The sequence below is a fragment of the Lathyrus oleraceus genome, chromosome 3, assembly GCF_024323335.1.
Source record: "Lathyrus oleraceus cultivar Zhongwan6 chromosome 3, CAAS_Psat_ZW6_1.0, whole genome shotgun sequence".
NCBI classification, from domain to species: domain Eukaryota; kingdom Viridiplantae; phylum Streptophyta; class Magnoliopsida; order Fabales; family Fabaceae; genus Lathyrus; species Lathyrus oleraceus.
Window position 1 is genome coordinate 235,452,921 of NC_066581.1, and position 13,161 is coordinate 235,466,081.

At 35.2% G+C, this 13,161-nt stretch overlaps 1 protein-coding gene across 1 annotated transcript; it reads right to left on the minus strand.

Moving 5' to 3' along the window:
• Positions 1-238: 238 nt before the first annotated feature.
• On the minus strand, positions 239-1,360 carry LOC127130621 (uncharacterized). The gene is made up of 3 exons (XM_051059595.1): positions 640-1,360; positions 526-536; positions 239-328 (listed from the first exon to the last, which is right to left on the minus strand). Exons 1-3 carry the CDS (start codon positions 1,358-1,360, stop codon positions 239-241), a joined length of 822 nt encoding a protein of 273 aa, XP_050915552.1.
• Between the last annotated feature and the right edge of the window lie 11,801 nt (positions 1,361-13,161).

The window sequence follows — 13,161 nt, forward strand, 5'->3', positions numbered from 1 at the left end:
CAAATATTTTCTTATTTTTTGGATCAAAACATTTATATCCTTTTTGGGTTGGGGACGATGATGCTTTGCAAATTGACATGCTTCACATTTAAACGAAGAAAAATTCTTATTGTGAAATATCTTAGGAAACAAGTGTTTTAAGTAACGAACACTAGGATGACCTAATATTAAATTCCATACCATAATGTTGTCATCTTTTCAAAACAGAAAAAGACTCAAAGCAGGAACTTATTGTTTTTTAAGGTAGTTGTGATGCATATCCAATGTCAAGGTAGTAGAGTCCTCCACTCTCCTTAGCATTGTCAATCATCTTCCCCGAGTTCAAATCCTAAAAGACACAGTGAGATCGGAAAAAATTAGTTTGACAATTTATATCTTGGGCTGATTTACTCAAGGATATTAAATTACAAGATAAATTTGGAACATGAAGGACATTTTTAAGAGTTAACATTGAAGACAACACAACTGACCATTTACCTGCAATGGTTGAAAAAGAGTCTTCTGCGATTTTTATTTTTTGATTACCTGTACATGGACTATATGAAGAGAACAAAGTAGATTCACATGTCATGTGATCGGAGGCTCCTGAATCTACTATCCAAGTATGACTGGGACTGACACTAAGAAATGCAGAATTACCTTTTGTTGCTATAGAGCAAGAAGGGGTTGGAGACTCCAGGAGTTTGTACAGTATGTCGAGTTGCTCCACAGTGAGTGGAAATTGAGATGGAGGAGGTTTCCCTTGATCAGAATTACTATCTTGAAATGCACGACCATTTTTTTTCTTCCAGTTAGGAGGTTTGTCTTTGAGCTTCCAACAATTTTCACGTGTATGCCATTCTCGCTTGCAGTGATCACACCAAGGAACTTTGTCTGACTTTCTTCCCTCGTCAAGGTTCCTAGTAGCCATAGTTGAGCCTTCAGATTCAGAATTTCGCGGTGTCTTGCCCATCATAATTCCTTGTCGTGCCTCTTCCCTTCTTATTTCTGCAAAAATTTCACGAAGAGTTGGCAATGGTACTTTTCCTAAAACTTTACCTCTTACCTCATCAAGTTCTTTATTGAGCCCAGTGAGAAACATGAATACACGATCATTTTCTTGCCTCTTGAGAAACAAAACACTGTCTTCTGTACACCTCAAATTATCATCATAACAGATATCTAACTCTTGCCACAGTGTTAACAGTTCATTGTAATAAGCAGTTACACTCCTGTCACCTTGTTTCGCATGCCATAACTTTGATTTTAAACCAAAAATTTGAGAGGAGTTTTGAATATCAGAGTATGTTTCCTTAACAACTTCCCACATATCCTTTGTAGAAGGTAAAAACATGTAAGGCTTACCTATTCCAATTTCCATAAAGCTTACCAGCCACGCAATAATCAAGGAGTTTTCCGACTTCCATTATTTGTAATGAGGGTCTCCTGTTGCCGGTTCAGCTACTTCTCCTATTAAGAAATCAATTTTTCCTTTTCTATCCAATACCAATCAAATGGTTTGAGCTCATTCATTATAGTTATTCCCATTCATTTTAGGGATATTGACCTTGAGGGAGTATGAGGAACCCTCTTGATCATTACCGCCTATGTTGGAATAACCGTCACCAAAAACAATGTCGTTCATGTTTCCGTTGTTGTTGTCATTACTGCCATTGTTTATGACCATCGGCGGTTCCTCATGTACGTCGTTTCCTCCACCACTGTCATTTCCGTGGCCGAAGCCAGATTCAGGTTGTGGTTGGTCGCCATGGTTGGATCCAGTGTAGGCCTATGATGGGGAAGGCCACCTGTTGTTGTTATTCGCCAAAGGAGGCTAAACGGGTATGTGAATTGGGTTGAACAAAAATATGTTGAGGAAAATTTTATGGTAACCCCTAACCTAACCAAAATATGTTGAGGAAAGGTTTATGGTAACCCATAACCCAACAAAAATAGGTTGAGGAAAGTTTTATGATAACCCCTAACCCAGTGCTCTTGATACCTTATTGGGAAAAATAGGTAAAAGCTGTATTATTTTATTCATCATCCTTATGCTGGTTTAGATAGTGAAGATACAATTATTACAATTGATTTTCTCCTTAATGAAGAATAAAGAAAAATAAAGGTAGTATTAAAGACAATAATAAAACCGGAAATAATATATTTTCCAACACAAACTATATTCACCAAATGATGATAAACTGGTGATCATTCGGGATGTTTTAATGGATGAAAGAAATGTGTGGGATTTGAGTCAAGGGTTAGTTCGATAGGATCAAGAAACCGTCACAATTATGCTTGTTAAAGACCAACATACTGAAGTCACAACCAATCAAAACGAAGAACCACCTGAGCAGAATGTTAGGAGATTGACTAGAACAAGAACTTAGAATACAAGGCTAGCTGGATATGAGAGATTTTCAGATCAAGAAGTCGATGCAGATGGTGACTAGAACAAGAACTGAGGCGAGAAGGCTAGCTGTAAAAACTTGGTATTGGTTTGACGAAGTTTAGGCACCTGTGGCAAGGCATGAAACCATCAGAATGGTTGTATCTACTGCAACATACAAAGGATGGAAGATACATCAACAAGATGTAAAGTCAAAATTTCTGAATGGACCTTTGGAAGAAGAAGTCTATGTCAGCCAACCACCAGGATTCAAAATGAAAGAGCAGGATTCGAAGGTATACAAATTGAGGAAGGCTCTATATGGTTTGAAGCAAGCCATAAGGGCTTGGAATAAGAGAACAGATAGCTTCATGATCGAAGTAGGTTTCTCAAAATGTGTCTCAGAACATGGAGTGTAAGTCAACAATGTAAGCAGGCTTAGTCGAGTCATCATATGCTTGTATGTGGATGATTTACTGATTATAGGTGCAAATGAAGCAGGAGTAAAATAAGTCAAGTCGAGATAGATACATGAGTTTGAAATGTTTGACCAATGGAAATTTCCATATTTCTACCTAACTGAACCTGACCTCACTGGACCAAAGTTCTACCTAACTCCAAAATATATGCATGCATGATCATGTATAGAAAACAAACATGCAACTCAAGCAATCATCAAAATCATCATGCAACTCAAGCGATCACAAAAAATTATCATAAAAAATCATCATCAAAATAGGTCCCACACTTGAACCAGGTTTTTCAATAATCATGCCTCAATGTAATCCCATAGGATTACTAATCTCAAAAATATAATTTTTCCAATAAACAGGCCTCACTGTAGTCCTATCGGATTACTAATCTCAAAATATAATTTTCCCAATAAACAGGTCTCACTGTAATCCAACCGGATTACTAGCCTCAAAATATGATTCATTAAATAATTATTTTGCATCATCAAATTGAGTAAAATTATGTTATACTCAACAACTCTAAAATCATCAAAATACTCAGAAAGTCTCAAAAAACTTCAATTTCATTATAACTCAATATAGTTCTCAAAAAGCTCAACAACATCTTTTAAGTCTCAGCATGACTCTAGAGTACCCAAAAGTATTCTAAAGTGTTCAAAAAAGTTATAAGGCCAACTCTCACAGATGATAACTCTATTAGCTTTAAGGGGTTGTAGCTTGGCTCAAAACTACTGAAAAATATGTAATTCACATAACACTCTAAACACTTCAAACAATATCATTGAGCATATTAGAGTCAACGCAACCATTTCAAACTCACTTTGAACATGTCAGTAGTTGAAAATACAACACTAACTCACAACTCTAAACATATCTGAACTCAAATTTAACACTATACATGTTAACTATTCTAAACTCATAAAAAATTAACTCTCTTAATTTAATCAACTCTAAAACATATAACTAACTCAATTTTAAGTTATTTATAATTATGTTTAATTCCTTATATTGCTAAAGGATTTCCAAAAAATTTAGACTTAACTCTAAAATTGTCTCATTTCAAAATAGTACAAAATATTATAGACTTATGATAAAATTATGAAACTCTCTAGTTTAAAATTTATTTAAACGCTCTTTGAAATTCACTTAACCGTACCTCATACAGAGTTATGAAACTTCAGCTCTATTTGTTTCTGTTTCAGCCGTATCCTGCATAAAGTCTAAAAAAGAACGTCTGACTTCAAAATAGCACAACAAACTATACACTCATGATAAAATTATGAAACTCTCTAGTTTGAGATATCAATAAATTCTATTTCTAAAGCAACAGACTGTACCCCAAATGAACTTATGAAACTCAAGTTACGCGTGAAACATGATGTCCAACGCATGACTAAAATTGACTACTCCTCTAGTATAAAAATCAGTAAACTGGTAGTATTGTATTACTCCTATACCCAATTTCCCTACTTCAAAATAAATGTTATCGCGTTAGCTTTCTAATGAAATTAACGGCACCTCAAACAGACTTACGAAACGCAAGTTATGCATGAAATAAGACGACCAAATGAGGTCGCTCAAATTTCACAGACATTACAAAAACTCCAAAAGGGTATAACTCATAAAAGATATATACAATTCAACCAAACATATATTCATATCACGACAAACATGTCAATCAACAACAAATGATATTACGATGATCATATAGAATTTATCCTAAATCTCATTTGGTCATCAATAGGGTTTTGCCCAAACCCTATTTAGCGAAATACAATAGTAACCCACAGAATAAAAATATTTTACCATCGATGTAAATGGAGTTTTGTCCAAACCATATTTGGTCAAACATTTCAGAGAATATAAGAAATTAAAGAAAACACATAAAACACTCATGACGATGGTGGGAGGGTAAGAAACTTTCACCATCTTGGTTGCATATAATCACTCATCAGTAAAGTAATTCCCCCTTACCTCGAAATTGAAACTTTTCTTTTTTTCCTACGATCGGTTCCCAAAGCCTTGTGCAAGTCCCAATTCCTACGATTAGTCGCTCCGACCTTTTCTAATTTCACGTTAACCTAGTTTGCCTCCTCACTTTAGAATATATAATAACCTAATTTTATCCCAAATTCCAATTGAGCTTACACCATCACACTCGCACGCCCCAAAAAAAAATATAACGCTCATATTTTATTCCAAAGATTATATTTTCTAAATAAAATATTATATTATATTTTGTTTAATTAAAAATTTCAATTAAATAAATATTTAACAAGAATTTTCAAAATGTGAATTATTCCTAATAATTTACTTTCTCCAATTATTACTCAATAATTAAAATTGTCTAATTATCTCTAATAATTTAAATAAATCTAATTTTATTTTTCTGCTCTCAAACTCTATAATCCTAGTAATTATTAAATTACTAAAATATCCTAAATCTCTTAAAATACCAAAATAGCACAATAACACACATAAACACTCCAATAATTAAATAAAATATTAATTTAAAAATTAGGATGCTACATCGGGCACAATTATGAGACAACTTGTCCAACTTCTAAAACCAGTTTAAGAACAGTTTGGCAACAATAATAAACAATGCAGAAAGCTGTTAAACAACACAAGAGGTACTTCTTGGGGGAACTCTACCCAAGAAAGGAAATTCACTACTTCGAGTTAGAACAATTAGTCTTATAAGAACCTTCAAACCCTATAAAGTTTTATGTCTTTCCATATTCCTAGCGACTTTCTATTTAGGTCCCCCTCTAAATATGAGAAGCCACTCACTTTCTTCAACCACTAACCCCTAGTGATCAACCTCAATAACAAATCTATTGATTGTTGAATTTAAAACTCAACTAAGATAAACCAACAATTATGCCAAGTTATTGAAACATAAAGTGGTGTACACAAACATGTTGAATTTACAACTCAATTAAGACAATCCAACAACTATGTCAAGTTACTAAATCATAGAGTGGTCTACACAAACATGTTGAATTTATAACTCAGCTAAGACAAATCAACAACTATCCCAAGTTACTGAAACATAGTGTGGTGTACAACAAAGATTCAACACTAACCCTTAAGATAAGAGTGAAAGCATTAGCATGGAATACACGACTCAAAAACCCTAGCCACAAAGAAGTTAAACTTGTGTACAAACCCACAAATAGAATATGAGAATTGAGTCTCCTTATATAGCAATGTCTTATGGGCTTTTTCTTTATGGATATCTGATTTAAATTTGTCCAAAATAGTAGATAATCTTGTTAGAATTCATTTCTTCATAAAACTCTCCAAAATATATGATTTGTTACATTCAAATTCAAATTTAAATCTCCATTTAAATTTGATTTGATCTTCAACATTTGTCAAACAAATCAACCACACATTGCCAACAAATTTGCAACAAATCTGATCGATATCCAATCAAAAAAATTGCGTCGAACAACATCCCTCATGGCTTCTTGACAACGCCAAATGTTGCATTATACATGCTGGAACATCGTGTTCCATATGTTGCACCAGTACATCCAAATTAACTTTTCGCCCTGACTTGTAGATCTTCTATTGTATAGTGAATCTTGGATAGAATAAATCTGAACCAAAATTGCAATATCATTTGTTTATTGCCAAAGACTAAATGTTGCAGCACACATGTTGGAACATCGTGTTCAACATGTGTCCCTTATGCACCCGAACAACTTGAATAAACTCAACGTTGTTTTGTATAATGCATCAAATACCAAAAGGACCAATGATATCCCCCTTTGGAAAATTTTGGCAAAAAAACTCTTCAAGAAGAAATACAACTAAGTATCGAAGATATAATTAGACCAACCATCAGTAGCTGTAGAAGAATATCCATTAGAGTATACATCAACAATAGAAGTCAGAGCAACACATCTAAGTAGCACAAGACAGAATTCATGAGGTAGTTACACACATGAGTTTGCATGTCATAGGTCATGAAGTAGTAACACACACATGAGTCATGAGGTAGTTACACACACATGAGAGTGCTACACACATAGTGCTCCATAACAGTCAGCCGTGCATGAACACACAATTAGTAGTTAGTAGTCAAAGATTAGATGCTACTACTAACACACATAAGTCATCTCACATAAAGGTCAGATGCCAGGAGTGAGTCTTCAGCATATGAGCACACAATAATCATATCAAAACAAATAGTCATATTATTCACTTCAGGATTAACAAGGGTGGTCTGCTCATTCTTCCACTAAGTTGGTAGCTCAGTCACCAACATGCCATACATGTTGTCAGTATCGTCCAGGTTGTCATCCCCACAACCATATTTAGTGACCTCTTTTAGCATTTGTGTGCACCACCATAGTTTAGTGCAACTACTTCCAACATACAAACCATGAAAATGTAAGGAGTATTCCTTTATTTGCTTCTCTTGAGAACCGAAAAGGTAGGTAACCTCTCGTACCATGCTTAAATGTCATCAGACTACATTTTCTAAACAACATGCTCCACCATATTATTTGACATGTCATCAACATACATGAAATCTCTCTCAATATTCTCATTTTCTTTCATAATGACTTCCACCCGCAGTTAAACATCCTCTTCAACTGTCAAAGCTTCTTTTGGTAGCATCCTTTAAAGGGTTATCCCCATATTATTCCACACACGATCCTTTTAATGAGTAGCCTTGTCATGAAACTTGGTTATATTATCTATTATTCATATCCTTATGTTGGAAAAAAGAAGGCATTTAACTTCTGCATTCAAGTCATTGTGCACATCCATTTGATTGAGTTTGAACTTTCATCTTCTTCAGTAGATAGCACAGTGCTTCCTGATTTATCAGTAACACTTTTCTTTACATCAAAGCCAATGCGATCAAACTCTTCATCATTATGGGGAGTTATATCATATATGTATTGTGTTCCCTTGGTAAAAACTTCATACATCTTGCTAGCATAACCCATAAGTAAGTTTTTATCCTTACTTATCATATTATCACACAAAGTCTCCATATCTTATACTACATGGTTAATGTTAATAACACTTCCACTATTGGTTATAGCAGTTCCTACCTCAACATCTTCATGGACATGATCATCATCCTCCTTAAGAAATTAAGATTTTATCAACATGTCGCACAGGATGTCTGGCACACTTTTACCAACATCTTGAATTCCCATACTTATTTCCTGGGTCTCTTCAACAAAAGACATGAGATGATCATTTCTCAAAGGCCCATACATGAGTGGGACATCAATCACAATTCCACCAACAGCCATATCAGATTTATCAACGTGTGGAATGTTGTAGAGAGAAATATTTGGAACATATTTCAATACACTTAGAGTAACACCAATTCTAGCTTTACCAAACATATTATCTTATTTTTTGTTAATCAAAACTCCATACATGTGAGAAGGACTGACATAATCCTTATTCTTCTTCAGCTTCTTCTTCAGAACCACTTTTGGTTGTTCAATATTATGAGGACCTCCAGCCTGACTATCAGACATCCTTTGATGACAATTCCTTGTTTGAGTCTCATAAAGTCCATGTGTGGTAAATAGGAACTAAGATGTTGAACCCTCTTGTATGACATCTTGGTTTTCTTCTCAAGGTGGAAAATTTCGTAATTACTTCCTTCTTCAATATTGAGATCACTATACATATGATAGCTTTCTCTGCAACAATCCTCAATATTTTTATACAATAGTTCAATTTTTAACATGTCTTCCATGATGTCTGAAACACAGTCTTCAACATTTTGCTCTGCAGTGGCAACCACCATCTTCATCTTTACAAACTTCTTTCTCTTATGGCTATCACAAGGTGCAATAAAGTTTCTTTCTCCTATAATCTATCTAATGTAGCTACTTTGAAGATACCAATCTTTAAAGAGAACTCTTTGTGGGAGAAACAATCAACATGAATATTAGGCTTGCCAAGCCAAACTTGTTAATGTTGCCTTGGAAACTTCTTATTCCACTAAGGATACAACTATTGATGGTGTGGTTGTCTACCATACACCCTACAGTAATACGTGGGAATGGAGTGGACACTCTTAAAGAGTTGGTAATCATGTTTGGACCGATGATGAGACATGTTAGCTAACATGCTACATTTTGATTTCTGAATAAGAGCAGTGCATCTTTTCTTTGAATTTAATTACTTACCAGTATGCATACCTTCTTTCATGTCTTTGAAAGAACCACCATTGTATCCTTGATTAAACTCACCTTTTCATTATTAATGACATTTGAGATTCTTCTTAGTTCCCTATGAAAACTTGAGCATTCATCTCGAATGTGTCCAAAGTCTTTACAATTCAGACATTGGATCCTTTTCCATTTGTAGGAGTAGTTGAGATTTTGTATTTCACCAGCCTTCTCTTTATGATGGGGACATTCTTCCTAGATATCTTGTTAAGTTGTATTATGACTTTGCTAAGAATCTTAGCAAGCCTTAGATTCTCTTCAAAAATACATTCTGCTTGGACATCACACTCTTCATAATTGTCAATAATCTTTGGAGGATTCTTAGCACCATAACATATCTTTAGTTGAATAAAATATCATCCTTTATAGAAGTTATCCATTTTGAACAGAATCAGAACCTTGGAACTCACCTAAATAGAACAGGGTGTTTGCTCTGATGCCAATTAAAATTTTATTGAGGGGACAGATGTCAGGCACGATGTTGAGACAACTTGTCTAACTTTTAAAACCAGTTTGACAACAAAAATAACCAATGCATAATTCTATAAAATAACAAAAGAGATTGGTAACCCAGTTCGGTGAAATCACACCTATGTCTGAGGGGAACTCTATCAAAGAAGGGAAATTTACTACTTCAAATTAGATCAATTAGTCTTATAAGAACCTCCAAACCCTATTAAGTTGTATGCCTCTCCCGAATCATAGTGACTTTTTATTTAGGTATTCCCCTAAATATGATAACCCGTTTACTTTCTTCAACCACTAACCCTGAAGATCAACCAAAATAACAAGTCTATTGATTGTTGAATTTACAACTCAAGTAAGATAAACCAACAACTATACCAAGTTACTGAAACATAAAGTGGTGTACACAAACATGTTGAATTTACAACTCAACTAAGAAAAACCAACAACTATGCCATGTTACTAAAACATAGGGTGGTGTACACAAACATATTAAAATTACAACTCAATTAAGATAAACCAACACTATGCAAAGTTAATGAAACATAATATGGTGTACAATAAAGATCTAACACCAATCCTTAAGATAATAGTGAAAGCATTAGCATGGAATACAAGACTCAAAAACCCTATATACAAATAACTTAATCTTGTTTACAAACCCTCAATTAAAACATGAGAATTTAGTCTCCTTATATAGCAATGTCTTATGGGCTTTTTCTTTATGGATCTATGATTTAAATTCGTCCAAAATGATAGAGAATCTTGTTGGAATTCATTTCTCAAACTCTCTAAAATATATGATTTGTTACATTCAAATTCAAATTTAAATCTCCATTTAAATTTGATTTGATCTTCAAGAACTATCAAACAAATCAACCACGCATTACTAACAAATCTGATTGGAATCCAATCAGAATTCACATCAAACATATCCCTCATGGCCTGCGGACAAGGTCAGATGTTGCATCGTACATTCTTGAACATCGTGTTCCACATGTTGCACTACTACATCCAAATTAACTCTTCTCCATGAGTTTTAGATCTTCTATTGTAGAGTTAATCTTGGATGGAATAAATCTGAACCAAACTGCAATACCATCTTTCTGTTGCCAGAGACTAGATGATGTGACACACATGTTAGAACATCGTGTTCAACATATGTCCCTTAGCACCAAAATAACTTAAATAAACTCCATATTCTTTTGGATAATGCAAACAATCTCAAAAGGACCAACAACAATAAAAATCGAATGCAGATTAATTACAAACACACGATATTAAATGATAAGACAATAAAAAATAGGCAACCAGACTATAACAACTACACTTAAATTAGCAAAATCATCAAAACAAGTAAGCAATACCATACGATAATTAGAATTCACTTTTAAAGGAAAACTTTTAAATGGGAGGCGATTCCATCAGCATGGGACAAGTCCCTCAGTTGAAGGCAATCGTTTGAGTGGGAAGAAAGTACTTCAGCTTTAGGCGAGTCCCTCGGATGAATGGAATCTTTTTAATAGGAGACGAGTCCCTCAACTTGGGGTAACTCCCTCGGTTTAAAAGGAGAGTATCTATCTATGGCCAGATGTTTCTTGGATAGCCAAGCACTAGTGGGATATGTCAACTTTCTTCTGATTGAACTTTGAGATGTCAAAACATCAACGAATTGTGAGAGCTTGAGTTCTTTAGTGGAAAAAGAGTGCGGGTAGAATTCAATGCAACTCATGATGGCGTTATTGGGAAAATCAATACAACATATTTCTCTCACACGCGTCTTCTATGTGTAAGAATTTTTCCATTCCTCGCTGAGGTTATCTCCTTGGGTGGATATATTACTTGTGTTATTGGATTCCTATAAAGAGATTGATACATTGACCTGAAAAATATTTTTCTCTTCTCCCTTTTATTTATGATTTTCCCTTCTCATAAAAATACACAAGCCTAAGACAAACTTGAAGGATGAAAGAAGAGGAGGATGAGAAATTTGTTCCTTTCCTATGGAAAAAACATTGTTATCCCTGCTTTTACGCCTGATATTGTGTCTTTGTACTCCAATTTTGACATGGTCAATAGGTGTTGTTGGGGCATTAGGTTTTCCAATATAGGATGTGAGGAGGATGTGATATTGGAGCCTTATTCATAAATAGATAGGGCCAATATGGACACCTCTAACAGGCCATCTTCCCTTTATTTTTATTTTCACCTACCCATTATTCATGAATTGTGAGTCTTGGTCCCTCTTAAATCTTTTGAGGTAGATTTCCCAACAACTGTAAATGTCATCCCTCCCAAGTCACCCCTAATGTATGGGGTTTTTTTAGCGTTTTCCATCTAATTTGTTGTAGCCTGGGCGTCCTTCCCATTGCTTGGGTATTCCTCTCTTTCTTTAGCACATAGATTATTCCTAACAATGGTTGGGTAACGTTATGTTCCTTGTCAGGTAGGTGCTTGTTAAAACCATATGCAAACCCTTATGAGCATTTGAAAGATAGTTTGTGTGAGTGAAAGGATAGGACAATGCATCTCCGGTAACCACAGGGGTGATAGGTGTCCCCATGTTTCCTATATCATGGACGTCATACCCTCTGCTCATTAAAGGGGTGGATTCAAGCCTTCTTTCCCTTATTTACTAGAAGATAATTCGTATGTTAAAATTCTTCTAACCCCTGGACTCTTGTATTCTAATCAATCGGGACCATGAAGATGGTGATAGGTATAGGCTTACTTGGGTAAGCTTTATGGTATGAAAGAACACCTTTTGATCTGATCCCCCAGTTAGTATATGCTAATAATGTTACCTTTTCCTTCTTTGAAGAGGATATGGATAGAACTTCTCTTGATAAGAGGAGAGAGTTTTTGGTAAAGATGCAGACTACGCAGCAACATGCGGGTTTGCCTCTACCCATCTCTAAGGGTTTGACTACTGATGGGGGAAGCGGTAGTGTTAAAACATCCTAAGCTCGTGAGGTTGGCCCTTCCAAGATTCTGAGGTAGGAGGAGGGTCCTTCTGGACCATCAGGAAGCCGTCAGTCAATAGAAGAGGGAGAGAAAGCAAGCGATAGTTCTTACCCTACTGGTCCTTCTCTGTGAAATACCACTACCTTTAATACAATGGAGTTCTTTGATCGCCACCACTCCATATCGGAGAGATTTCCTGGTGATTACCAGCTACTTATTGGCACATCTTCTGCTAGTTTATCGAACCTACTAGAGGTCCAACTTTTATGGTGCCTTATAATAGGGAAAGCTTAGAGGGAGAAACATTCTTGTACTCTCCGAGAATTATAAACCAAGACAAATTATGCTATGAGAAATGCTTAAGAAGGTCAGGAGGTGGTAAGGGCATTGAGAGAAAAGTGGGATTATGTGAAGGTGCGCGCTAAAATAGCTAATGTGGCTCCTGCTCATTTTAAAGAGATAAAGCATCTAGAGCAATCGCTCAAGAAAGCTCTTAGTACTAGGGATAACTTGGACGAGAGAGTATTGTCACTCAAGGATGAGGTTGTCACTACCATCACCTAACATTTTGAAAGGAAAAAAAAGGTTGCTTTATTTTATCCCAACCTGGACTTAAGCCAGGTGGATCCATTTCAGGTGTTTCGATATTGTCGGTTGGTGGATGATGAGT

Coding starts and splice junctions, on each gene's coding strand:
- LOC127130621 (XM_051059595.1), bottom strand. CDS start 1,360: ATGGAAATTGGAATAGGTAAGCCTTACATGTTTTTACCTTCTACAAAG.